Below are 24972 nucleotides of genomic sequence, written 5' to 3' on the forward strand. Positions count from 1 at the left end.
CAGACTCAGAAATGGCACATACTAAGGAAAGCTCATTGTAGGACTGGCTCTAGTGGCTGTAATTCTGCACCAAGGCTGGATTTCGGGAAGGAGACTCCAGATACAGTATTAGGGGACCACTAAGGTCTGTATAAAAGCATCCAAAGAGCACCATGTCGTGGGACCTTTAAAGCTATCAGCACTGATAGTAGGTTTGTCACCATTCCTATTTACTCAAGTCATATGACAGAAAAAAACAGATTTGCAAAGTCTTAGCTCACGAGCCATCATTGGAGTTGAATAGTGTCCTCTGACAGGTTTGAATGACTCACTTTTTCAAATGTGGTTACAGTAGTGAGGGTGTTGCTAAATGTTGGTGAAAACATCTGTTCTCAATTGTTAGTCCTATTCTCAAAGTGGTACAAGTACTGCTTATTCTTATTGCAAATCCTATATATATATAGATATACCTGTATCAGTAGTAATAGATTCTTTTAAAGTTTATATAAAAAGCAGTTTTAAGTTATTGTTTATTAATAACCAGAGCTAGTTTAGAGTATATTAAAGGAGATTTGAATGTGCCATTAAGAGCAGTTAAATGGCCCCAGGCACGTGGGATTCTTTCTACATTTATCTACATTATTTCTTGACATTCATCACTGGTTCATATTCTATTGCACCATGTTTTTTCATGTGCATGCATGCCAACCAGATGCAATCTTGTACAACTTAACAAACACACTGTGTCTGAACAGTCATAATACATACATACATAATAATACATAATAATGTTAGGGGTCTCTCATTCATGGTTAATAGTTGCTTTCAAGTGATTAAATTCATCTTTTATTGACAAAGATGTATCCGGATTGTATCTGCATTTCGTGATGTTTTACGTGAAGAATGTTTTGACCCTCGGCTTTGCTTTACCACCAACAAGTCAATGTACCCTACAGAGGTTAATAGGGAACTTGGATTAAGATACATTTGAGTTGGTTTGAAAACATATTGAAGAACAGCACATATTCAACTGAAGTTGCACATTGTAAAATAGTTTTCTTCTCAGAATAAAGTTATATTTATTCAAATGAGTGATGGGTTTACTTTACTGGAACAGGTGGCTATAAAGCTGCATGCTGCTTAGACAACACCTGAAATCGTTCTGCTGTGTTTTCAGTGCTCCTTCGCAATACAGAACACAGTTCAGAGTGTCTTATTTCTTTCCTCTTTTTCAGAATTTTATGCAGAATGTATTAACATACAGTAGGTTAACGGGTAGTTTGCTTTCACAGTAATGTGCGTTAAAATCTAAAAGTCTGCTGTTATAACTGAGAGCTTGTTTTGACTATATGCTGCAATCCAAGCCATATTAGTTTAAACTGATGACTATTTCAAAACTACAAGGAAAGCTCAGAAGCCAATTAAGCATTGCTAATCAGTCCAATTAGAAGGAGAGTTCAAATAGGCATAAAATTACATTCACCTTACGTGACCTAATTATACTCCGAGCCTCATCTGACCAGCTGCCAGGCCTACTTGTTAACTGGGTGCTGTAGTGTTCCTAAGTAGTTTATGTCTTTGGGCTCATAAAATCCACTTTCGTATTTTTACATGTATGTTTTTGCATTTTGTATTTCTTTTTAGTAATTTAATGCTCATAGGTCACTTTTCCTGAAAATTGCCGAGGTGTTTCAAATGCAGTTTTCTAAGTGTAATGGACTGCATTTGTACTTAACTTGATTACTGCAGTATGAACACAATCATAACAGTTATGTTTATAACGAAGCCAGCAATCAAATTCAACACATTGAAAACCAAAAGTAGTGGCACACTTGTGATATGTTTCTCTAAGCTCATTAAGAATGATCTTATTCCCACTGCTCCTTTAAATTTAATCCTGTAATGATAATGAGATACATGCAGAGGGAATCCTTTCTTACACTTTCTCCTGTACTGAAACATACGCTTTGTGTCCTAATCTCCATTTCTCCATAAGGCGTGCTGGATTTATGAGGGTACATGTTTCTGTCAGAGCAGGCGGGTCACCCCTCAGTCGTGACATATGGCTTTTGACAGAGAGCATGGCTCAGCCATCGGTGCCCAGACAAGCCAATCGTGAGGGGTTGTGAAAAGAAAAAAAAAAAAAAACAAGGGTGGAAGACACGGAAAGGCCGGGCCACGTCTGAGACAAGGCCCTCAGACAAGACAAGCAGCAGCTGGCAAACTACATCAATCTGTAATCAATGAACCAACTGGTAGATGGGATTATATGCCTAATTGCACAGCTAACCAGTCCATCCCAAAATGACCAGACAGCATCAGCTTGTGTCCATGACCCAATACCAGAGACGGGCATTATTCTAGGCCTCTGACAGTGATTAATCATTCATAACCTGCCTCTACACCCCAGCTTTGAGTTTCAGTGCACAGTGACAGGAGCTGACAAAGGATGACACCAAAAAATCAAACCGCATTCAGATCCTTTACTTAAGTAGAAGTATCAATACCACTCTGTAAAAATACTACATTATAAGTCCTGCATTCACATTTCACTTAAATTACATGTACTGAAGTAACGTTATTACTCAAAATACATGCAAGTATTAAAAGTACTGTACTCTATATGCAGCATGACTCCTTTTTACAATGCAAAATGTTCACATTATTAGTAGTATTTTTGCGTTGTGTAAACAGTATCCCCATTTTGCAGCTGATATAGACTGAGTATATTGCTGGGTATTTTAGAACGACTACAAGCTCATTATTGTGCATGTAAAAATCTTAATCTGCAATACAACAGAATCTACAGCTGACACATAACAAGTGGAGTAGAAGTATTAGGTGGAACAAAATAATACACTCAAAGTACTGAAGTATTGTACTTAACAAGTAATCAAAACCTTTGTATATCTTTCATGTAAACACACGTTTAATGTGATTCAAAGTCCATATGAAAGATCGTTGTATAAATTGAAGTAGGCTGTGTGAGTGTGTGTGTGTTTGTGTGTGTGTGTGCGTGTCTGTGTGTGTGTGTGTGTGTGTGTTTTGACAATCAATAGTGTTTGTATTGGAGGAACCTGCTCAGATCCATCCTCCTGAATTACAGAATAAAATGCTGACAGATGGGAAGCACAGACAGACAAATTATTCTGTCTGTCTCATTTTTCTCGGACCATCAAACAGATAAATTATTAATTTCATATGTGGTCCCAAGTAGCGTACATAAGGAACATTAATGCCTCCCACATACTGTGATTCATTAAAACCCCAGCACTTTTAACACCATTTCAGACTAAGGTACTTCTAACATATAAAGGAGAATTCCGTATTTCACCTGTTCACAGACTGCTTTCCAATCTCAGATGGTGCAGTAATCTGTACACCATCTTGGCACATATTGTTTGAGATTCATAATCCCCCGATGTGCTGTTAAAATCCCTCAGGTTACAGACCACACTTCCACTTCTGTTGCCTCAGGCTAATCTCAGATTATGGTTATTATCACACGGAGACCAGTGAAAGGGAACGTCTTGGTGTCTTATGTAATTAACAAAAACTGAATGGATTTATAGCCAAGCTGCTTCCTTAGACACATTATATACTTTATAAATAAAGACACACGGCAGGGAAATATAACAATGATTAAATCACACTTTTTTTATTCTATAAAAAAATACAATACAACATAATATAGTGAGATATCTTTGCATCTACAAGTCAAATGAAAGTACAGTATTGTGATTTTTTATTTAGATAAAATTGAATTGGTGCTTTTAAATTGCTAATACCTGACTGTAATTATATTCCATAATTTGTCAATAATCTGTGTAAATCAAAGCTTTATTAAGAGTTCAATCACTAATATTTGGTAATTGGTCAATTTTTGTGATTTTGCATAGTTGGTGGGAATGTAACTTTAACAGGGAAAGATACACAATCTTAGCCCTTTAAAAGTTAGTTTGGACCATCGGATGTGGTGAGTTGTGCTACCAGATGGCAGAGTTTTGGTGTTTGTGACACATGGCTCTGAGTGAAGCCACAGCCCGATAGCCCAGCCCAAGATAATTGGAATTTCATTAAGGTTTTGTTTGTGTGTGTGTGTGTGTGTGCGTGCATATATACATGTATATGCCTGTGTGGGCTGAGAGTGGGTGTGGATGTTTATGAGTCTACATGGCTGTGTTTCTCTATATGCAATATTAAAGATGGGGGGGCAGGGACTCCACCTGCTGCCACCTGTTCATCAGCTCCATCTTATAAAAGCTGCTCCCTCACTGTCTCCAAGATCACAGACACCTTGGACTCTTTAGGCTGTCCACTATCTGGAGTTACAAATATCTGACACAAAGGACACCCACACATCTTGGACATCAGCCAGGCTGTAACATTAAGGAGAGCTCTGAGGAACCCTGAAGCTGAACTGGAAACTTCCCTAATAAAGCTGTTGACTGGTAGCTGAGGCTTTCTGACCTAAAGACATATACCGGTTTGATCCTTCAACCAAACATGATGAAGTCTCGGCGACCCAGCTGCACCGACTCTGGATCCGAGTCCTCAGAACCAGACTCCAAGAGCCCGGAGAAATACGAGACTGCCACGAGGCGACGGATGGCAGCCAATGCCAGAGAGAGGAAGAGGATGCAGGGCTTGAACACAGCCTTTGATCGCCTACGTAAAGTGGTCCCCCAGTGGGGCCAGGACAAAAAACTGTCCAAGTATGAAACCCTGCAGATGGCTCTCAGCTACATCATGGCCCTCAACCGGATCCTGACAGACGCCAGGAAGCACAACGCTCCTCACAGGCAGTGGCTGGACCTGCAGTTTGACTGTGTGCAGCCTGAAAGCTACCCCTGCCTCATGAGGTACGACTCTCCCACTGAACAGGACTACATCCACTCGTCCTTCTCGTATCAGTTTGATGGCCATCAGGTCCACGGATAAACTGCTGCCAATTGGTGGATAATCAGTCATATTGTTGGATGTGAGTGACAATGTGAATATTTCTCCTTCAATCCAGGAGACAGTAAATACATTTTGTATTGCATTATTTTAATTTTGTACTTATCAAGTTTTTGTTTGACGACAAAAAGACTTCTATTTCACTTTGAAGTCGTTTTTTATTTTTGCTAGGAAACCCAGCAATGTTGAACATTTTGTTTTTGTTCAAAGTATAGTAGCGATGACAGAAATGTTGTGTCATCATAATGACCACTAGATTGTACTGAAGATACAGGCAATGGTGTATTTTTTCTATCAGTTATTTTGATACAGCCCTAAAATGTTGTGCAATGTTCAATGGATTCTGAGAAACTCATTGTGGTCTTCATTGCATAGTCAAAGTCAATATGTAACTATTTTGTCAAAGTGTAAGTACGTGTTTGTAGAGTTGAAAAGCGGAGGTTATTTTTCACATGCAGACCTCTATTTTGTTGAATTACAGTTTTTGATCTATAATAAAAATAAAAAAACTATTTTGTATGAAGAAAAATTCTCTTGTTCTTCATTATCTTCTCTCCCAGTCATTTGCTTATGATAGTAAAATATGGAATGATTTATGTGTATATAATGGGCTTAATATGGTATAATCTGTATACACTCAAGATGGTTTATACAATTCCTAACTATACAAAGCAGATTCCTTTCATACATTTTCTTTTGCATCATAAAAAACATGTTTATTTGCTAAATATAACCCTAACATTCTCAAAAGTGCCTTTTACTAAAAGCATACTCTTATTATTAGCAAGCGCTTGTATTTTAACCCTTATAATGTCCCTTTGTGTCCTCTGTGCAATATTAAAACAACTAATTTACAGCACAGCCTTTGTTTTGTGTGTGTCAAGTTCTCAGTAGGAGCAATGGCAGAGCCTGTCTGCTGCACTGCCTCGCTCCGCTCCCTGGGGAACCAATCCTCCTTTTGTTCTGACCTCCTGTGCTCAAAGATAAGACACTTGTACGTCAATGTGGAACCAAAATCAAGTACAAGCATTCAACTAATCTTTTCTCAAATGTTCGCTGTAAAAGAACCCATTTTACAAGTATTCTGCTACAGTACAGACCGATGTATCCGTAGCTGTGTGGCTCCACAACCCTCTATTGTTAGAGCCACACTACAGATTTAAATGGCACTCATTAGCCACTGAAAAGTGATTGTTACAGATTTGAAGAAAAAAAAAAGTTTGAATGGTGGCACAAGTCACAGCAGGTTAAGGAAGCCTGTGTACCAGATCCTGCCATGGCTTCAGAGGGGAAGCAGAAATTAAACTCTATTGTGGGGTAATGGCTGTGGGTAATCGCTCTGTCCACAGCCGCTGAAGCATGAACGGCCATAGCTGGACCCAAACTATATCTGCATTAGGTACAAGACATCTACAGCAGTGCATTAACTGTACTGTCCAACTAATAATGCCTTATACCAATTCATTAGCTTGCAGCTTATTTGAGTTGTAATATTTGGAATTATGTGTTGTTTTTAAATGTCATATTCCTGTTTTGCTCTGTTTGCTTTAATGCCTCCACACAAATTACATAACAATCACATAAATACATGCATAGATAAATGTGTCCCTAGATATCATATATCAAATTATAGAAAGCAAAAATGAAACATATCTTAAGTATTCCTTATTTTATCTGCTGAACTGATATTATATATTCTATATAGACCATGTGCACGTGCGATAAGTGCCAAACCCTGATACAGATGGTCATAATGATTCATATGCCACGGTGAATGTTTGCATTCTTACTAAATGCTTTCTGACAGTTGGCGTGTTACAAATGAATAGATGGCAGAGTCAAAAGTGCATAATGGTAATGAGGCTGAGATCCTCAGTGACACTGCAATTATACTCCTCATTAATTCAGTCACAAGCCGCAAACAGTTGGTGACAGAAAATATAATCAACATGCAATTAATTGATTTCCTCAAAAGGAGCACGGTATTGGATGAGTTGTTAATCAATTGTGACAACAATGTGCTCAGCATGGAAAGAGCTGACAGGGCAAAACATATTCAATTGTCTTTTAGGTGCGGAATTATTCAGCCTCCAACATAGCTGGATGTTGTTTTTTATGAGACATTTCCAGCATATTAAAGATGTGGTAGGTGGTATTGTGTTATACAGAACTATAGAATGAAGGTCCTTACATTTGGCGAATCTTCCCTGCCTGTTTGAGGGAGGGTTGTCATTCTGGTTATTTTTAACTCTATAATACCATCTACATATTGTTGACTATTGCTAACAGGAAAAAAAAGAATTCATCACTGACCAAATCAAGGCCATCTTGTTGAGGCGCAAATCAGATAACGTCAATGTTGTGTTAGTCCAACACCCACCATTTTATTCCCTCAATGTATTTTTACTGGGTCTCAATCTCAAGACTACAAAAGACCCAACAGGGGACCAACAGCTCCTCCCTCAACAAAGCTTATGTCATCCACTCTTTATAATCATCCCTTCAGCAGGTGTTCAGAAGCTGCCTGCACTGCTCAGCTTCACTTTCCTCCCTGACTTAAACGCTAACAGTCCACACAGAGACACACAGGTGTCTACCAGAATGAAGTGTCGGAACAACCGGGCCGACAGCCACCTGACCGGGCAGGTGGAGTTGAACAGCGTAAGCAACGGAGCCTGGGTGAACCAGGGCTACTGTGGCTCCCCTCTGCCCCTGCCCCGAGCAGTCAGCACCGCCTACAACCCCCAGCCCCTCTTCCAGGGCTCCATGGACAGCATGTACAAACCGGACCTCCCAGGCCCATTCCCAGAGGAACGGCCGTCCACCGACCAAAGCCTGGGGAAGAAACAAAGAGGCTGCTGCTCTTTTATCAAAGGTAGGAAGGAACCCACTCAGCTGAACTCACAGCAGTATTTCTGCCCTAACGGCCATTTCTACTGTATGGATGACAACTAGACTCGCCCTATCTCACTGGGGATTTTGTGTGGTACTGGTCCAGTCTGGGTCTGGGTCTGTAAAATCAACTGCTATGCCTCAATACTCTTTTAAACAAAAATGTATGAGGACCTGCTTGTTGGCTAATCAACTTAGGTCAAATTAGGGTCAAAGTTGATACCCACTCTGCATGAAAGGTCTTTAAAAAGCAGTACATCCTTTTGTATCATAATGACATAAAACACACTGTAATTTGTCTGTAGGCTTGTGGGGCACAACACTGACTGAAAACACCTCAAACAACAGAGAACTGTTTGTCCGAACCACGCTGCGAGAGTTAATAGTCTATCTGGTATTCCTGGTGGATATATCCCTCTGTAAGTATTCTACTATGTGATTCTATCAAAAATGTTGCTTTTTCAATATGGATGTCTATTCCTGGCACGTGTGGTAGTCTCAAAATTCAAGTTGAAAATCATGATCAGTAACCGGGTCAAATGAATGGATGAAGTACAGTATAGAATGGTAAAGTGTATTGTACTCGAAAAATATATATCGAGATATATATTTTTATTTCTTTTTTATATTTCTCAGGTATTTGTGCCTTATTTGAGTATGTGTTTTTTTCTTCCAATATATTTTTTATTTTATTTTTTATTATTTAATACAAATCATCCGCAATGAGACAGTAGAATGACATAAAGCAAACGAGCAAGTCAGGAAAAACTCAGATATCTGACTCCTCAGGAATGATGTCTAAAAACTCTATAGTGGACAGTAAAGGGTTCCAAATTTGATCAATTTGATTTGGATTATATAAAACATCCTTGATCCTACAATCATGGGAATCTGCTTCTAATTTAGAAGAATCAGTCGCCTGGCCAGTATGGTATAGAAGGCCATGTCATACCATAGCTGATAGGGTTGTTAGATGAAATACCAAATAGAGCAAAGGGGGGGGATGCAGATCTGCCACAAAATCAAAGGCCATTTGAAGACTACTGAACATTTTAGTAAAAAAGCTGTCAGCTTTGGGCATGATCCAATATGCATGAGGTCGCCAGGGGACAAAAAATGTAGATATTTTGAAGAAAAGTTGTTAACCTGGATTTAAGCTTAACTTTGCTACTACTTTTCCGTATTTTGAATGTATTATAAACCTCTGAATTGACATCCAAGCATCAAAACTACTTCTAAATACTTTTTTTTTTTTTTTTTTTTAATGAATGGTCCATATGCGATGGAATAGAGAATTCACATCTCTAACCCTATATGCTGTTCCTGTATTTCTGTATTTCATGTCTACTTTAGTATATTTCAGTCAACTATTTGTTTTTTAAGCAATGCTGTTCCTTTAACCCTCATGTTGTCCTCGGGTCAAATTGACCCGTTTTCCTATATCAATGTTCTTTTTCATTCCCCCAAATAACATGATTGATTCCACAATTTAACAACGCTCTTTGGCAAGTACAAATCTTTACTTTCATAAATTCTAGGGTGTCTTATTCAATTTTATAGCATTTGAAGAAAAAAAATGAAGTGGTTTCCAAATAGTATTGAGTAAAAGTTATTTTATAAAGACATATTATAGTCTGTGATTATCCATCAACATCAATTCCTTTAATTTTAGTCTAAATGATTCCTAATTTCTGCTTTTCTAACTCAAACATTAGGTACAATTTCCTATAAATGAGGTTTATTGACCATTCATTCCAAATTTAACTGTAAAACTAAAGCTAATAAGTGAGTGCTACGTAGTGTTGAACATCATGAAATGTGACAAACACTGAAGAAAAGTGTTGAAAAAAGGGACAAAAACGTAGGAAAAAGTTAAAAACATTGCTAAAAAGAGTCAAATGTTGATTTTCAATTTTGACAGGAACACCACACAAGGGTTAAGTGAAGTGCTCACCATTTGACAGGGTGTTCTGTATAGGGCACTTTGGACTGTTGATTTACTATCAAAAGCCTCTGCCTTAATGCCTACCACAAATGCCCTGCCCATCCCTCTGCCTGAGATCCATTGTCCAGCTGAGCATTGGGAGTGAAAGGGACATGGGTTCTGCTCCCTTGCCTTTTAGCGATAAGAGCATTTGGCCGAGCCATTGTTGCTTTGTCTTGGTTAGATTGATATTGTTTGAAGAGGCTATTTGAGTCAGGCCTGCATGCTTTCTCTTCAAACTAATTACGACCTCTAATCTGGATCTGTTTGTAGTGACATAAACACAGCCAAACAACAACTCTTCAACAAGGCCTTGCGTGTCTGAGTCTGAGTTGTCTTATCTTGGACTGTTGAATGGAGCGACATTTAGAGCTAAGCCTGAGCAAAGCCAGATAGAAATCAATTATTGGCTATTAAAAATGTTTAATGTTGTCTTTCAGTGACATACGGCATGACCAGCTCGAGCACCTATTACTACACTAAAGCCATGACGGACCTGTTTGTGAATACAGCTGGTGCAAGTGGGGTTATGTTTCAGTCCATTGGCTCCATGGCTGACTTCTGGACTGTGAGTTTATCCCCATGTTAATTTCCTCTATGTTTGCCATGGTGAGAAATCACTGAGAAATAAATTGTCTGGAACTCAAACTGCGTCCACTATCTTTTTATTTGTACATATTAACAGTATACCCAGGGCCCAATGGTGGACAGCCTCTACTGGACTAAATGGTACAATGACCAATCCCTGGACAGCGGAGACCAGTCCTTCATCTACTATGAGAACATGCTGCTGGGAGTTCCTAGAATGAGGCAGATCAAGATTATGAACAACTCCTGCAAGGTCCACAAAGACTTCAAAGATGAGATCGCGGAATGTTTCGATGTTTACAATGATAAAAAGGAGGATGCCACTAGCTTCGGTCTCATCAATGGCACCGCGTAAGCCGCTCACTGTTTTCCTTACAGGCTAACTTTGGGTATGCAGTTAGACTGGAGTACTACAGCAAATGTGTCTTCTTCCTCTGCAGCTGGACCTATCACACAGAGAAAGACATCAAAGGTTCTTCTTACTGGGGATTGCTGGCCACATACAGTGGAGCGGGATACTACCAAGACTTGAGTCGCACCAAAGAGGAGAGCGTCATCATTCTGCAGGAACTGGTGGACAACCTGTGGCTCGACCGAGGAACCAGAGTAGCATTCATCGACTTCTCCACTTACAACGCAAATATTAACATGTTCTGTGTCATCAGGTAAAAAGCACTACTGACAATAGCAACTTGTCCCATTGATTGATACACACGCATTGGTTAACGGACATTTCATCCAATCTTTTAGGTTGGTTGTTGAGTTCCCAGCAACTGGCGGAGCAATCCCTTCCTACCAGATAAGAACAGTCAAACTGATCCGCTACGTCACCAACTGGGATTTCTTTATCCTCGGCTGTGAGATAGTATTCTGTTTATTCATTATGTATTACGTTGTGGAGGAAATTCTTGAGCTGCGAATACACCGGCTCTCCTATTTCAAAAGCATCTGGAACATACTGGATGTTGTTGTCATAATGGTAAGACAGTGTCCTTCTTATTTGATTCAAACTTGTCCTTATCCCTGATGGTGCTTTGCAGCAAAGAAGTAAAATTATTTTTCTTCCCAGCTCGCCATCGTTGCCATTATATTCAATGTTTTCCGAACTGTCAAAGTGGACAAGTTGCTGGGCAAACTGCTGGAACAACCCGGTATCTACGCTGACTTTGAATTTCTGGCCTTCTGGCAAACACAGTTCAACAACATGAATGCAGTGAACTTGTTCTTTGCGTGGATCAAGGTAAAGTACCGACATCTCTCACTTGAAGGCATTACTGTGCGGTGGCTCAGCAGATAGCGCGGGTCGTCCACTAATTGGAAGATCGGCAGTTCCTTTTCCTGGGCAAGATAATGAAACACTAAAGGCTGAAGAATTATGTTAGATTCTGATAAGCAGATTGGCACCTTGCATATCAGCCTCCGCAATCAGTCTATGAATGTGGCATGTAAAGTGCTTTGAGTGGTCAGAATACTAAAATACATTTACCATTAATTAGTTAGGAAAATGACTGGGCACTAGTGTCATCCCAAAGACTGTGTTTTTTCTCTTTGTCCTTTAGGTTTTCAAGTACATCAGTTTTAACAAGACGATGACTCAGCTGTCCTCCACACTGGGTCGATGTGCTAAAGATATCTTGGGCTTTGCCATTATGTTCTTCATCGTGTTCTTCGCCTATGCCCAACTTGGATATTTGCTCTTTGGGACACAGGTTGAATCTTTTAGCACCTTCGTCAAGTGCATGTAAGGGGTGTTCAAACAGCGGCTCAGTAGGAACTATTTAAATAGGATGATGGGGAGAATGAATTAATCAATCCTATTTTCTTTCTGCAGCTTCACACAGTTCAGAATTATTCTTGGAGACTTTGATTACGACGCCATCGACAGGGCTAACAGAGTTCTCGGGCCAATCTACTTTGTCACCTATGTGTTCTTTGTTTTCTTTGTTCTACTGGTAAGTCATTCTGCTATACAAGATGCTTGTGGATAAAGATGAAATTCCCATTATCTTTTTATGTATCTGTCCCTCAGAACATGTTTCTGGCCATCATAAATGACACGTATTCGGAGGTTAAGGAGGAGCTCTCCTCCCAAAAAGATGAGCTACAGTTTACTGACATCATCAAACAGGTAAAGGCAATCGGATTCCTGTAAAAAATAGATACGTCTATGGATGAAGATTTTCAAGTTGCAAACCAAATGTTCTTCTTCTTTGTAATTCAGAGCTATATGAAGACATTTATGAAGTTGAAACTTAAAAAGGAGAAAATAACAGATGTTCAGAAGGTGCTACAATCTGGATCTAGAGAAATTGAATTCAAGGACTTCAGAGAAACCTTGAAAGAGTAAGTGACAGAATATCAAATGGAAAAGCATAAGCTAACTCTAGTGTTTTAGATAACCTTACCACTCCGATGATCTCTTAGGATGGGACATGCTGACCATGAAATTTCTGCAGCCTTCTCACGGTTTGACCATGATGGGAACCAAATTCTAGACAAAGATGAACAAGCGAGGATGAAAATCGAGCTGGAAGAAAAAAGGGTTTGTGTCTGCTTCTTATTTAGCTCAACAAGCACTATGAGATGCTTGTCAGAAGGAACTCAGACAAAGCTGTCTTGTTACATTTATTATTATGTTGTTTGTCAGGACGCTCTTTGCGCTGAACTTAATGATCTTGGAACAACTTATGGGAAAGAAGTACTGGAGAAGCCTCCCGTAACATCCAATGAGCAACAGAACCACTCCAGTCATGCCTTTGTTGATCGGGAACAGTTCATAAGGTGGGAAGAATGTTTTACATTTTACCTATGAAATGTCTTGATTTTTTTTGTCTTTAAACAAGAGGAATGAATTTCATTACAATGGACATTAACCAGAAACTGAAACCTTTCTCTCTCCATGAAGACTGTCCAAACAGGTTTTTCACCTTGAAAGCTCTGTGGCAGGAATTACATCCAGGATTGAGTTGATTATGGAAAAACTGGGATTACAAGAGAAAACGGCAAGGAAACTGACTGTAGCCAATAATGATGTGAGTATGGAAATAGGTTATGATTTTCTATAAACTTTATTGAATGCATGAAATGCTTTATTTTTTACATATATTAGGGAGTACCCGTTCATGGAGTACACTGAAAAGTATGTTAAACACATTTTAACAACTGTGTAGTTGAAAATGCAAAAGAGGCTGTAGTATAATGTGAGGAAAATGTCCAATATTTTGACTTGAATTTCTTAATTCTATTCTTATGAATACAAAACGTTTTCTCACCCCTGTCCAGAGTGACGCTGCCTCCAATGGGAGCGTCCTGGTTTGTGTGGACAGAGGGACGAAGGCTGAGCTGTCATCAAGGAAACCATCAGTTCACACACCCCCCACATACTACTGTCGTATGTGATTAACCTCTAACTAACAGAACCATGGGTTATCTGGAAGTCAGCTGACTCACGTCACCAATGTTTTGTGCTTCACTACTTTCCAATGTTCAAAGTCTGTTGAATCCAAGGACTGTTTATGGGTGAAAACCAGATAGGCAGTCAGATCAACAACACGCTACTGACAATATGACATGGCAATATTCAACACTTTCAGCTGCTTTTGACTTAGTCACAGCCACTCATTTCATAGAAATATGTAAGTACTGTATAAATGTTTTTCTAATTTCCTTGCCTTCTAGGTGACACAAGAGCTTATATAATACACTGGTTTGAGCTCAGATATGTTAGACAACAAAGTATGTGTTTGATGAGATTAGTTGTGTATTATACATGTATTTAAACAATAGGTAAGAAAATAAAGTTATGCAATATAATCAATATTATACAGTGCATATGCCACCTAACACCTGACTCAGCAATGTTTGCTTTGCTTTAGTCATTTAATGTTTATGAATGTTCAGGATCTATTACAGTTGTTTAAAAGCGTTCAGCCCCTTGACTTGTTTGCAGTTTAGTGAGATCTATGAAATAATTGCCTAATTATGTTTATATGGAGTACATGGTTCATTAATTATGTACACCTCCCGAGCTCATGTTGTAAGAAGAGCAAGTCTGACATGTTACAGTGAATTTATGCTTTGCTGTCAGAATTTCTTTGTTAGTGTCTAATAAATAAATACTGAACGACCAGGTTCAAATGTTTCTTTATTTGAAGTCACTTATTTAGTTTTCCCATTTAAATGAAAACTTGATTTCATCCTTTATTATTAAACATCACTTCTATTGTGCAACTTATTTGTATTATTGTCATGAAAGCGAAATGCTGTTACATTCAATATTTTAAGCAACAAATGTTTTACATGTCATAAGCATGCAGTTCAAGCTGAAAGCTATGTTCTAAAAATGGCACACAAACTTCAAATTGGGAAAAGGAAAAATCCACAATGGAAAACAATTTAGATTTGTAATGTAGCCTCTGTAAATAACAATGTTTGAATTTACTGACACATCAATTAAGGCTTATTCATAAATCATATTACTGAAATTTAACGATGGCATTTCTACCTAAAGTATGTACATTATTTCTTAAGTTTCATAAAGGTTTGTGATCAAGGTTTATATTTACACTCTCAGCCAAAATGAGCCTGTTGTTACACAAAAGCATCCCCAGGTCTAATAAACAAAAACATTATCAAGTTTGTCGGCTAGTAGAACAGGAAGAGGAGAGTGAGTGTGATATACTGTACAGAATGGCACATGCGCTAATACAATCCAAATAGCAGGACGTCTTTGTGAAAATCCTCTTGTCACATTTGCCAGTTATTTTTATTAAATAATTTACCTGGAGTATACGGAAATATTCTGCAAATACTGAGAAAAGTCTGAATACACTGAGAGGCAGAAAGGTGCCCGCTGCACTAACAAATTAATAACATATTTAGGAAACCTTTCACTTTCGTAAAATAAAACCATCGCAATTTATAGAAAGACTAAAACATTAGACAGTTTGTCTTTAGACAAATTAGGGACCACACAACAGCATTTTTAATTATGTAAAACATGATGCAATATCATTAGGGCCTGGTTTTGGTGCTATATTAAGTAAGTTTCTTAGCAAAAACTCTCACAACTGTTAGAAAGAAGTTACTATAAATTAACTGAGGTTATCAAGAAAATATTAAAGATTCAATATCTTTCCAGGAAACCAGCCCCCAGAATCAGTACACAGAGTTAGTTACCTTTACAAAGATTGAGGGTTAAGCTGTTTTTACAATATTTTAATTATATAGTGAGCATGTGCTATAGCCTTAACTTTGAGACACATGATTATAAATTAGTCCAATCTATGGTGTAACCAAAAGATCATCAGAAGAACACGCTGATCACTCCTGTACAAAATATGAAACACCAAATAATTGTTGTCCCCATTTAGAGTTGTGTGACATTTTTCTTTGTACACAAAATTTACCCAAGAGACACCACATCCCACCTATATCTGTTTTGAAGCCACAGTTGTTTATACAAATAGTTGCTTCACAGATGCTAGAAAGGTAAACTACTGTTCCAGGGCCTCTATTCACAAAGCATTTTTCATTAATATAACAAAATAGGACTACATTTCTAGCTAGGAGCTACTGCATACGGAAAGAATTCACAGCGCTTCACTTTTCCCACATTGTTATAATGACAACTTTAAAAAAAACTTTTGAGATTTTCGCAAATTTATTAACATAAAAAACAAAGAAATCACATGTTCATAAGAATTCACAGCCTTTGCGGTCGAGTTAAAAATTGGGCTCAGGTCATTCTGTTTGATCAAAACTTAATGTGGAAAAAGTAAAGCGCCATGAATACTTTCCGTATGCGATGTAAACCTAAGCCCAAACAACTTTTAGTAGTTTGGTTCATTATTGTGGCTCGATGCAGTGTGGCTGTGTTTGGAATCGCACGACGCCAGCCGACTAATCGAGTAGGAAGTACGCAAGTATGTAATCCCAAACACAGCCACTGTCATCGATCGATGCCATTTTACAAACCTATATAACCTATATAACAAAAATTAACTTAATCAATGCATGAAGACCCAAGTTGTGTTTTGTATTCCGTTGTATAAAATGACAGTAAAATGCCCCAAATATGACAGGTAAATAAACATCATACAAGTCTGTAACAAACACTGAAATATTTAACACAATGGCAAACTGAGACCAGATATTGCTGTAGTTTTGTTCCAGTGAGACGCTGGAGTAATAAGATGGCTTATAGTAAATGTGCTTTTAACTCCACTAAAACAGCGTGGCTGTTATGTTTCTGTTTCTGTCTGATACATTTTTGCTCACGTTTTGAATATGGGAGGGTAACAATTAGTTTCTGAAGGACTTGGTTTGGCCTATTGGTCTACCTTTTCAGTGTATGATATGAGGCATGAAATGGTCTCTGTTTAGATAGCTGTAAATCCTCTTTGTCATGTACTAGGTATGGTTTCCATGGGACCAAACATTCAAAAGTTGGCGTGTCATTTAACATCTACTTAGACATAGACAGTTGTTTGGCTTTATTGACAGATGCATAAGCACACTTTTCCATAACCAAACTAAATTATCATCAAATAAGCTTTTTAAAAGTTCTGAGGGAAATGGACACAGTCCTTTAAAACATAATTGTCGAAATTAATGTTTAGAAGCAATTATTAGCTACAAAGGCTTTTTGAATATGGCCCCTGCCCTTCTTCTACCACAGCAGCTGTCAAGATGAAAGAGTGAAGAGTGCTGTGTGGTCTAAAAGGGTTGACAAAACCCTCATGGTACTACACTTAGGTTAGTGCTAGCTCACTGCGTTTGGTAGCCAGCCATGCTGAAGTTGGCCATGTTGGACATGACAGGACCGGGTGGAGCTGCCGCCTGGGCTGACTGAGATCCAAAGCCTTCCACCCAGGCTGTTGACTGGGACTGCCTGCAAAGATGCCACAAATACCCAGTTAGTAGGACTGTCATCACTACATACAAAGATCAGCCATGTTGTCAAATAAATAAATGCTCCCCAGAATGGGGGAGAATGTGTCCTTTTATATCTTAGAAAAACTGTAGAGTGTGGCCAAGGCACCATCCAAAACCATGAAGAGGCAGATGGAGTCTTCTGGCCTGTGACACCATAGTCATACAAAAGGTTCATGTACTGTATGAATTCAATTCAATGCATTCTAGTAAAACTCACTCTACTCCAAATCCTTGCTGGTTCCACGTCTGGCCGTACATGCTGTAGGAGGGAACTTGCCACCCATTGGTCACATACTGCCCATACTGCTGCTGCTGCTGCTGCTGCTGCTGCTGCTGCTGCTGCTGCTGTTGTTGCTGCTGTTGTTGCTGCTGCTGCTGCGGATTTCCATAGACTTGGTTCCACTGGCCCCATTGACTGTACTCAACCTGAATTATGCCAACAGAGAGGAAAAAAGTGAAAAAATGTCTTGTTGCATGTCATTCTTTCTCACACTTAGCAAATGTCTTGTTATCCTTCTGTCCTTCTAAAATGCCCATGAAAATAAATATATTATAATCTTATTAGTTTTCATAGTAGTGATGTTTCCCTACCTGCTGTGGTTTCTTTGCCATGTCAGGAGATTCTTTGCCCCAGAAGCACTTCACTATGTGTCCTTCAACGGCTGTGCCATTTACTGAAACAATGGCATGGGCCGCACTGTCATGGGAGGAAAACCTTAAAAGGAAAACAGCAGCTTAGCAGCAATCAAGCAATTCTGAAAATACACAGTAGTAAAGCTTTGAGCTAACTCTGTTGAGGTGAAGACAAACATAACCGAAGGGCCACTGACACCACTACGGGTGCTGACTGGCCTGTCACCGAGTCATGCCGTTTGATTTTGTTGACATCTAGAGGCCAAATGCTGCAATGGACGAAGGCACTACCTGATGAAAGAGTATCCTTTCTCTGGGAAAACTCGGATTTCCATTATTTGACCAAACGGTGAGAAGGTCTGTCGCATTAGGTGTTCTGAAAGAAAAAAGGTTAGCGTGGTTAGTTTTAAGGCTATTTGAGGAAAGTGTTAAGTAATTAATAAGACTACTACTATAGTGTGACAAGGGCTGTGACAATGCATCTTTAGAGAACGTGACACTTGCCTGACAGTCCTAACTGGATCCCTCCACAGTACACGGTACAGTTCTGTGGACTGGACTGAGCCACTACGTCATCGAACCTCAGCTGCTTTGAGCCATCTAAAATAAAAACAACATTTGTGAAGGGATGTCCCTACGTTATACACAAGTTTATGTTTCAAAACCAAAACCAAGTCACAGCTGTGATTTATGATATGAGAAATTACCTGCACTCCAGACTAATGGCGTTTTTCCATTACATGGAACCTGCTCGACTTGACTCAATTGCAGATTTAGTACCGCCTCATGCGTGAGGCGAGCGTGGCAAGAAACTGCCGTGACTTAACGCGACACACACATAGAACATCAAAAGGTGTGTTGTTTTTGATTCTAGGCATGTGTCTGTTTGCCAAATGCCACATTTAGTTTCAAAAAAAGCTGGAGGCAGCAAAAAAAAAAAAACTATTTTAAAATGCCGGGGTTTGTTCAGGACCTCCCGTCCCTTAGTAGCAATGATGACGCAGGGAATAGTGACGATTCTCTCCAACCAATCAGTAGTCTGCAGGTTTTCACGTCACCTTTTGGTATCTCATCGGCCGGCTTGGAATCTCGACTGAGATGATGCTTAAAAGAAGTACCTGTTGGCAGGTACCAGTGACTTTTTTTCATAACTGAAAACCCAAAAAGGCGAGTAGAGTCGAGGTAAGTCAAGCAGGTACCTTGTAATAGAAAAACGCCATAAGATGCACCAATAAGAATGATAAAGGTGTCATTTGGCAGGTGCAACAAAGCTAACAGGTGAGTGAAAAGAATGTCAATCAAACACAGTCTGCACACTCCCAAACAATCCTGACGGTTCAGGCAGACTGAAATTGCCTTGACTGGCGAGTGAAATCCCCAGTCTGTGTTTTTAGGGACTATAAACTTACTGTCCAGGGTACTCTTTGGAGCTGGTGGTTTACGTGTTGCCCAGTTGGTCCTGATTTGGCGTCCTCCCAGCCATTGTCCCCCCATGTTAATGATGGCATTCTCTGCATCCTATAAATCCAGATGAAACAAAGTTACCCTTCTTGATTTGATAAATCTGTGAAGTTTATCGGTGACTATAATCAGTTCTAAGAACATACTTTTTGCTGAGTTTTTTTGCTTTTTTTTTAAAAATCTAATTAATCATAATACTGGTAATGGTTAACGAGAAACTATGTTATGATAGATGATTTAAGTTGTTGTGACTATGGTTTCAACTAAGATTAATTAGATTTTATATGATGCATTTAAGTAGGATAATAAACAGAAAATAGAAATAACCTTCAGTCTGTGTTCTTGCACTGGAGCCTTACCAGTTTGTTGTAGAAGGACACAAATCCATACCCCTTTGATTTGCCTGTCGTCATGTCCTTCACAACACGGGCATCCCTAGAAGGAAACGTGAAAACAACTTCAGTGCACTTTCCACTTGAAATGCTTCAAACTAAAAGGAACCACGCAAAACACACTGAACTGTGAATCCTCCACTCTGTCCTACATTAATGTATTTTACATTAGCTATCATGGCCTTGTGCTGAGCACTGACTCCTAACATAACTACAAAGCAACACTTGAGACAAAAAAACAAAACAAGTACAAAAACATGCAGCCTACAATATTGTTTTTAAATCATTTTATATGTATTAATGGATGGTTGCGACTAGAGCACCATTTTTTGTTCAATTTTCTCAACAGTAGGCTATTGATTTGAATTCCCGAGGAGGAACAGATTATACGGATTGCCATGCATTGTTAAAATCTGCTGCTGGTGCTCGTGCTACAAGTAAGAAATATATAGAGAATATCAAAAGAGAAAAAAGGAATTAAACGGCATACATGGCCTGTTAACAGATTTCTTTATTTTTCCTGGTCAATTCTTTACCACCAATATGGAGTATGGAGAGCTGCAAATTTTGAGAAATTGACATTTTCAGAAATTTTGGAAGAGGACCATTGCACTACAAACAACACTATGCAAATCAAAATGAGACAATTTAAACAAAGATTTAGAAGACTGCATTGAGTATTGGAATATGTTAATCTAAGCTAGAGCATGTTAATACATAGCATCTACAAATAAAGACATATGGAAAGAATGGAATAAATAGAGAAAAAAAACTACATCTGAGTCTCCAGAGTGCACAGTTCCTTTGCTGTTAGCCTTCAAGCTCCTGTCCAATCCTATGAGCATTTCTGTAAAATAACCAAAGTGCTATTACTTCATTGAGACCCACAACTAAAAGCTGTTCAGGTTACATGTTTGTGAAATACAGTTTACTTACCACACCCTAAATATACTAAGAAAAGCAAGAGTAGGCTAAAAGCTGACACTTCAGTCATAAAAACAGAGACACAATACATAGACTACAAGTAAGTAAGTGCAATAAAGCTCTTAACAACTTTCAGGAATTGTGTTGGTCATAAATATCTTAAATGAGGATGTTCCAATCTGGTAAGAGTGTTGTTGTTCTTTTAAACAAAGCAATACATATAATGGTAAGAGGTTTAGTTAATTCTGATATATGCTTTCCTGAAATACTTAAAATGATGTTGGGCCATAATTAACTATGTTCACAATGGAGTAGTGTCCTTTACACCGTATAAAGTTGACAAAAATTATATCAATATGAAGAAAAATTGAATTGGTTCTCCTGAACATTAGTAATCTCTGTTGACATGGGTTTTCTCTCTGTGTGTTAGATTTTTCTCAGTATACATTCAGAGTAAAAGAATACATTTACCAAAACCTCATCTATCAGTCGGTCTACGTGATCATTCATTCTCTCAAACGGTGAGAGAATTGCAGTGCTAGATAATTAAAGGTTTAAGTGACATTAATCTACAGATGCTCTGTCAGCTCTATTAGTCTAGGCCTCATGTAACGCAAGTCTTTGTTTCCCCATTACAGTTTCTGTTTCTCAATATTCTTTTTTATGTGCTCTATAGTCAATTTTACTTGAATGTATTTATTTTTAAATTTTGGGAGGGGAATAGTATGCCTTTACTAGATATCCATCAGTGAATAGCTAACGGGAAATGAGAGGAGAGAGAGAGAGGGACACACGTGTAAGAAAGGGAGGATGTTGTCATTCATCGTCTACCGCTTAACCCCTTGGACACCAGGATGTTCCATTATTTCATAGGAAATTCAACCATTGTTTTTATCCCAAAACTACAAATTTATCTGAGATCAGACGTAGCTCGTAAACTGTTGAGAAGAAACAAAAACCTTTAGGATGTCAGCCCTTGTGGACCAATAGTTGTTGTTTTTTATTTACCCATATTGTATGCATGTAAACATGGTCATAGACAGTTGTTTCAAAGCATACAGAAGACTCTGAGGAAGTATGCCAATAAAAACCAACTTTAGAGAAATCAATATGCTTGCATTGTAGCATTAAAAAAAAAAGGTAAAAACTTACGAGATTTTCCCAAAAGGTGCAAATGCAGCCTTAACATCTTCGGTGGTGATCTCAGGGCTCAAATCTCCCACAAAAACATGGAAGTGATCTAGAAGGAAACAAAAGACAAACAAAGGGTAAAAACCATTTACCATCCACTGGTGAACTTCGATTTCAGCAGATTAGAAAACCAATAGGTGAAAACTTACTGGATGTGTCTTTCTTCTGGCTACTTGGAGTGGTGGCCCAGTTAACTTTGACTTCCTGAAAGAGTGAGCATGAAATCCTAAGAAACAGATCTTTTTCTACACAACTAACAAGGTTCACAAGGGAATTCTGAAACAGTTGAGCTGCCTAATCTTACTTTTACTTTTGAACTAGACAGATGTCCCTACCTTTCCTAATATCTTCCTCCCGTTCATGGCTGCAAGGGCTGCAGCAGCATCTCTGTGTTCAAAGAACTCCACAAAGCAATAGGGGTCATTGCTTGTATGCTGCAAGAGACCAGGTCAAACAAACGTTAAAGGTTGGATACGCTGTTTTGTAGAGAACTGTGATGTAGCTCTGTCTATTTCCTTTAATCCAACAGTTAAGGACAACAACTGAAACCACTATATTGGTTTAAGTCAAAGTTGTTCATAACCAGTAGGTGAAAAGCTGGAGGTGGTCACCAAAGTCGCCGGTGTGGAAGTATTTTGGATTGCAAATGAGTTATGTTGACAAAGTTTGCGTTGTTGACAAAAAACACAGTTCGCAAGCTCTGTTATGTGTGTGTACCATATTCCTGTATTGGAAACACAACTAACATTGCAGTTATCTGTGTTGTATATGTTCAACTGTTCGTAAATAGTTTGTTGACACTTAACTGTTCAGAAAAGACTATTGACATGGCATCGTTTTATTGTTTTGTTGTGAACTTGAATGTCCTCTTCTGTGAAGAAGACTGCATTTACAAAAGAGAAGCTAGATGGCAGGTTATTTTGCTTAAGTTTCCAATTGACTGAAGATATACGTTATTTTTACATTATGTTGATAATAAATGATTAATAAATACATTTATTTTACAATGAAGTGTGGTACATTGCAAACAAAGGTCAGATATTGTATTGCATAATAAATGGCTTAGCAACTTGTGCTTTAAAAAAAAAGGTAAATGTAAAAATTGAGAATCAAACCATAACCATAGAATCGAAAATGTCACCAAATCGAGGATTCTGAGAATCGTGACACCCATTCTTTATACGTAGGTTTAAGTCAAAGTTGTTCATAACTAGTAGGTGAAATGTTGGATGTGGTGACGATCTAGATGTGAATGGCAGGGCAGGGGGTATAGAAAGAAAATGAAAAGACAGACAATCTTGGCTATTTACCTCTGTGATCATTTTACAACTTTTACAAGGCCCAATCTGGGTGAAGAGTTGCAGAATCAAAATTTCTGTTACATCCCTGGAGAGGTTCCCCACATACCTGCAGGGAAAAGAAGGGTTTATTTAGTGAAAGCTGTTAACAGTCTAACGTTACTCCTGGTAACGATAAGGTTGTATAGATGTAGATGTAAGATTGTGATACTTGTGAGTTTACGTTCCTAATGTGACGTTATTTTCGTTAGCTGACCCCACGTTAGTAACGCTTTTACCGTTTCACAAACGTGATAAATACGTGTTATTTAGTATTTAACCATATGTTTACTAATCTGACGTTAGTGAAATATTAAATATAACGCTATGTTGTCTGACGGTATTCACCAGGGTTGTGTAGACAGCGGGTAACGTTAACGTTAGCTAGCTTGCCAAGTTAGCCGACGGATAGCTAAGTTAGCTAGCTAACATCAGCTACCTTTCGCTATTAGACACCATCAACATTACTTACAATGTTTTGGGATAGCTTTCGTCGTCCATAGCCGAATGCGACAGTTAACGTTGACCGACTCCAGTGTACACTGTTAGCCAGTAGCTAACTAACGTTAGTTACTGCTAGCTAGCTAACTAGCTTTGAAGCTAGCTAACCGGGTATATGGTATACGTCACGCTGGGAATCCAGAGAGCGAGGCGAGTGTGGGTGTGTGGGTGCGTGTTTGTTAAGACCCCCGGCGAGGTAAGGGTGAGGTAACCATAGACGAAAGGCCACCATTTTACAGTATCAACATTGAAAACGTTACATTTTTAAGATATAGTTGATATTTCTGGAGATGATTAGTTAATTAATTACTACAAAAGCCTGTGACCATCCAGTACTTAATTTACCACATTAGTCAACCTCTGGAGGTTATTTGATTAAGAGACTTTTATTTTGAAGTGGAATGCGAGTATGCGCTTGTTTTAATCACCTAATTCCGACGGTTAATGAGACCTTTTAGTGTCCGCGTGAAGATTTCCAATGTGATCCCGCGTTTTGAATAACACATTCACATTTTGGTTAACAAATTATGTCTTGTAGAAGTGTTACTCTAACTGAATAAAACGTTGCATTGAGTACTAATGTATCAAAAGGTCAATAGATCAAATTAGGAACATAAAATAATCTGCGTTTATAAAACGTGATTATTCTATTCTGCATTAAAAAACAGGTTGTCCATTTACACATAAACAAACATACATTTATAATACATTTATCTTAAAAAAATTTTAACTCAAAAAATAAATTGCTGTAATACCGCTGGGAGTTTGACAAGAAAACATGATTTACTGTCTCTCCTTTGTCTTTTTGATACCATCACTAGGGGACGCCAAAGACATGAACTTTCCAACTGTCTGGAAGTTTCACACTCTGATGCGTTTTTGTTAAGTGCTTTTATTTTGAAGTATGTTTATTAAAGGGCCAACAAGTGGGCTAAGTATTCTCCCTTCTGCTGTGTCATGAAATTATTGAATTCCCATAAAAGAGTTTCTTTTCAGTCACTATTCCTATCAATGCTTAGGTGCCAATGTTCCAATTTGTGCGGAGCAACACTGATGTCTCCACTCCATTAAAAAACACTTCTTGGGTAACTTCTTGAGATGGGTAACGGCTGGAAGGATGGAGCTAGAACAGTGACAGTAACCTGTGGTATTGAAAATAAAATTTGGCATTGAAACAACAAATATTGGCATTGAA

At 38.5% G+C, this 24972-nt stretch overlaps 3 protein-coding genes across 15 annotated transcripts; 2 read left to right on the top strand and 1 right to left on the bottom strand.

Moving 5' to 3' along the window:
- Positions 1–4279: 4279 nt before the first annotated feature.
- Positions 4280–5534, top strand: atoh7 (atonal bHLH transcription factor 7). The gene has a single exon (XM_034898483.1). It carries the CDS (start codon positions 4486–4488, stop codon positions 4918–4920), a length of 435 nt encoding a protein of 144 aa, XP_034754374.1. The 5' UTR covers positions 4280–4485; the 3' UTR covers positions 4921–5534.
- Positions 5535–7476: 1942 nt separating this feature from the next.
- On the top strand, positions 7477–14197 carry pkd2l1 (polycystic kidney disease 2-like 1). 2 transcript variants are annotated; one of them, XM_034898672.1, is made up of 15 exons: positions 7477–7813; positions 8136–8249; positions 10255–10382; positions 10500–10753; positions 10843–11067; positions 11153–11381; positions 11472–11642; positions 11962–12143; positions 12234–12354; positions 12432–12530; positions 12624–12745; positions 12827–12944; positions 13050–13183; positions 13308–13438; positions 13687–14197. In XM_034898672.1, exons 1-15 carry the CDS (start codon positions 7540–7542, stop codon positions 13803–13805), a joined length of 2421 nt encoding a protein of 806 aa, XP_034754563.1. In that variant the 5' UTR covers positions 7477–7539; the 3' UTR covers positions 13806–14197. The 2 variants fall into 2 exon arrangements, with proteins under 2 accessions (XP_034754563.1, XP_034754564.1); XM_034898673.1 differs by having other exon boundaries at positions 13308–13434; positions 13685–14197.
- Positions 14198–16927: 2730 nt separating this feature from the next.
- On the bottom strand, positions 16928–24146 carry tial1 (TIA1 cytotoxic granule-associated RNA binding protein-like 1). Of its 12 annotated transcripts, none has more exons than XR_004660193.1 (13): positions 23749–24141; positions 23250–23346; positions 22275–22373; positions 22089–22143; positions 21901–21988; positions 19792–19867; positions 19381–19489; positions 18476–18571; positions 18263–18347; positions 17930–18053; positions 17715–17764; positions 17556–17668; positions 16928–17294 (listed from the first exon to the last, which is right to left on the bottom strand). XR_004660193.1 is itself a non-coding variant. In XM_034898680.1 (13 exons), exons 1-13 carry the CDS (start codon positions 23775–23777, stop codon positions 17171–17173), a joined length of 1161 nt encoding a protein of 386 aa, XP_034754571.1. In that variant the 5' UTR covers positions 23778–24141; the 3' UTR covers positions 16928–17170. The 12 variants fall into 12 exon arrangements, 7 of the variants coding, with proteins under 7 accessions (XP_034754571.1, XP_034754572.1, XP_034754570.1 ...); XR_004660192.1 differs by having other exon boundaries at positions 17556–17671; XR_004660191.1 differs by having other exon boundaries at positions 17556–17677.
- Positions 24147–24972: the final 826 nt, after the last annotated feature.

Source organism: Etheostoma cragini, chromosome 17, assembly GCF_013103735.1.
Source record: "Etheostoma cragini isolate CJK2018 chromosome 17, CSU_Ecrag_1.0, whole genome shotgun sequence".
In the NCBI taxonomy this organism is placed as follows: domain Eukaryota; kingdom Metazoa; phylum Chordata; class Actinopteri; order Perciformes; family Percidae; genus Etheostoma; species Etheostoma cragini.

Coding starts and splice junctions, on each gene's coding strand:
- tial1 (XM_034898679.1), bottom strand. CDS start 23,777: ATGGACGACGAAAGCTATCCCAAAACATT. Junction 18,054..18,262: donor AAAGGATACTCTTTCATCAG/GTAGTGCCTTCG, acceptor TTTCCTTTTAAG/GTTTTCCTCCCATGACAGTG. Junction 17,765..17,929: donor TGGCAAAGAAACCACAGCAG/GTAGGGAAACAT, acceptor GGCATAATTCAG/GTTGAGTACAGTCAATGGGG.
- pkd2l1 (XM_034898672.1), top strand. CDS start 7,540: ATGAAGTGTCGGAACAACCGGGCCGACAGCCACCTGACCGGGCAGGTG. Junction 11,382..11,471: donor TGGATGTTGTTGTCATAATG/GTAAGACAGTGT, acceptor TTTTCTTCCCAG/CTCGCCATCGTTGCCATTAT. Junction 12,355..12,431: donor TTGTTTTCTTTGTTCTACTG/GTAAGTCATTCT, acceptor TCTGTCCCTCAG/AACATGTTTCTGGCCATCAT.
- atoh7 (XM_034898483.1), top strand. CDS start 4,486: ATGATGAAGTCTCGGCGACCCAGCTGCACCGACTCTGGATCCGAGTCC.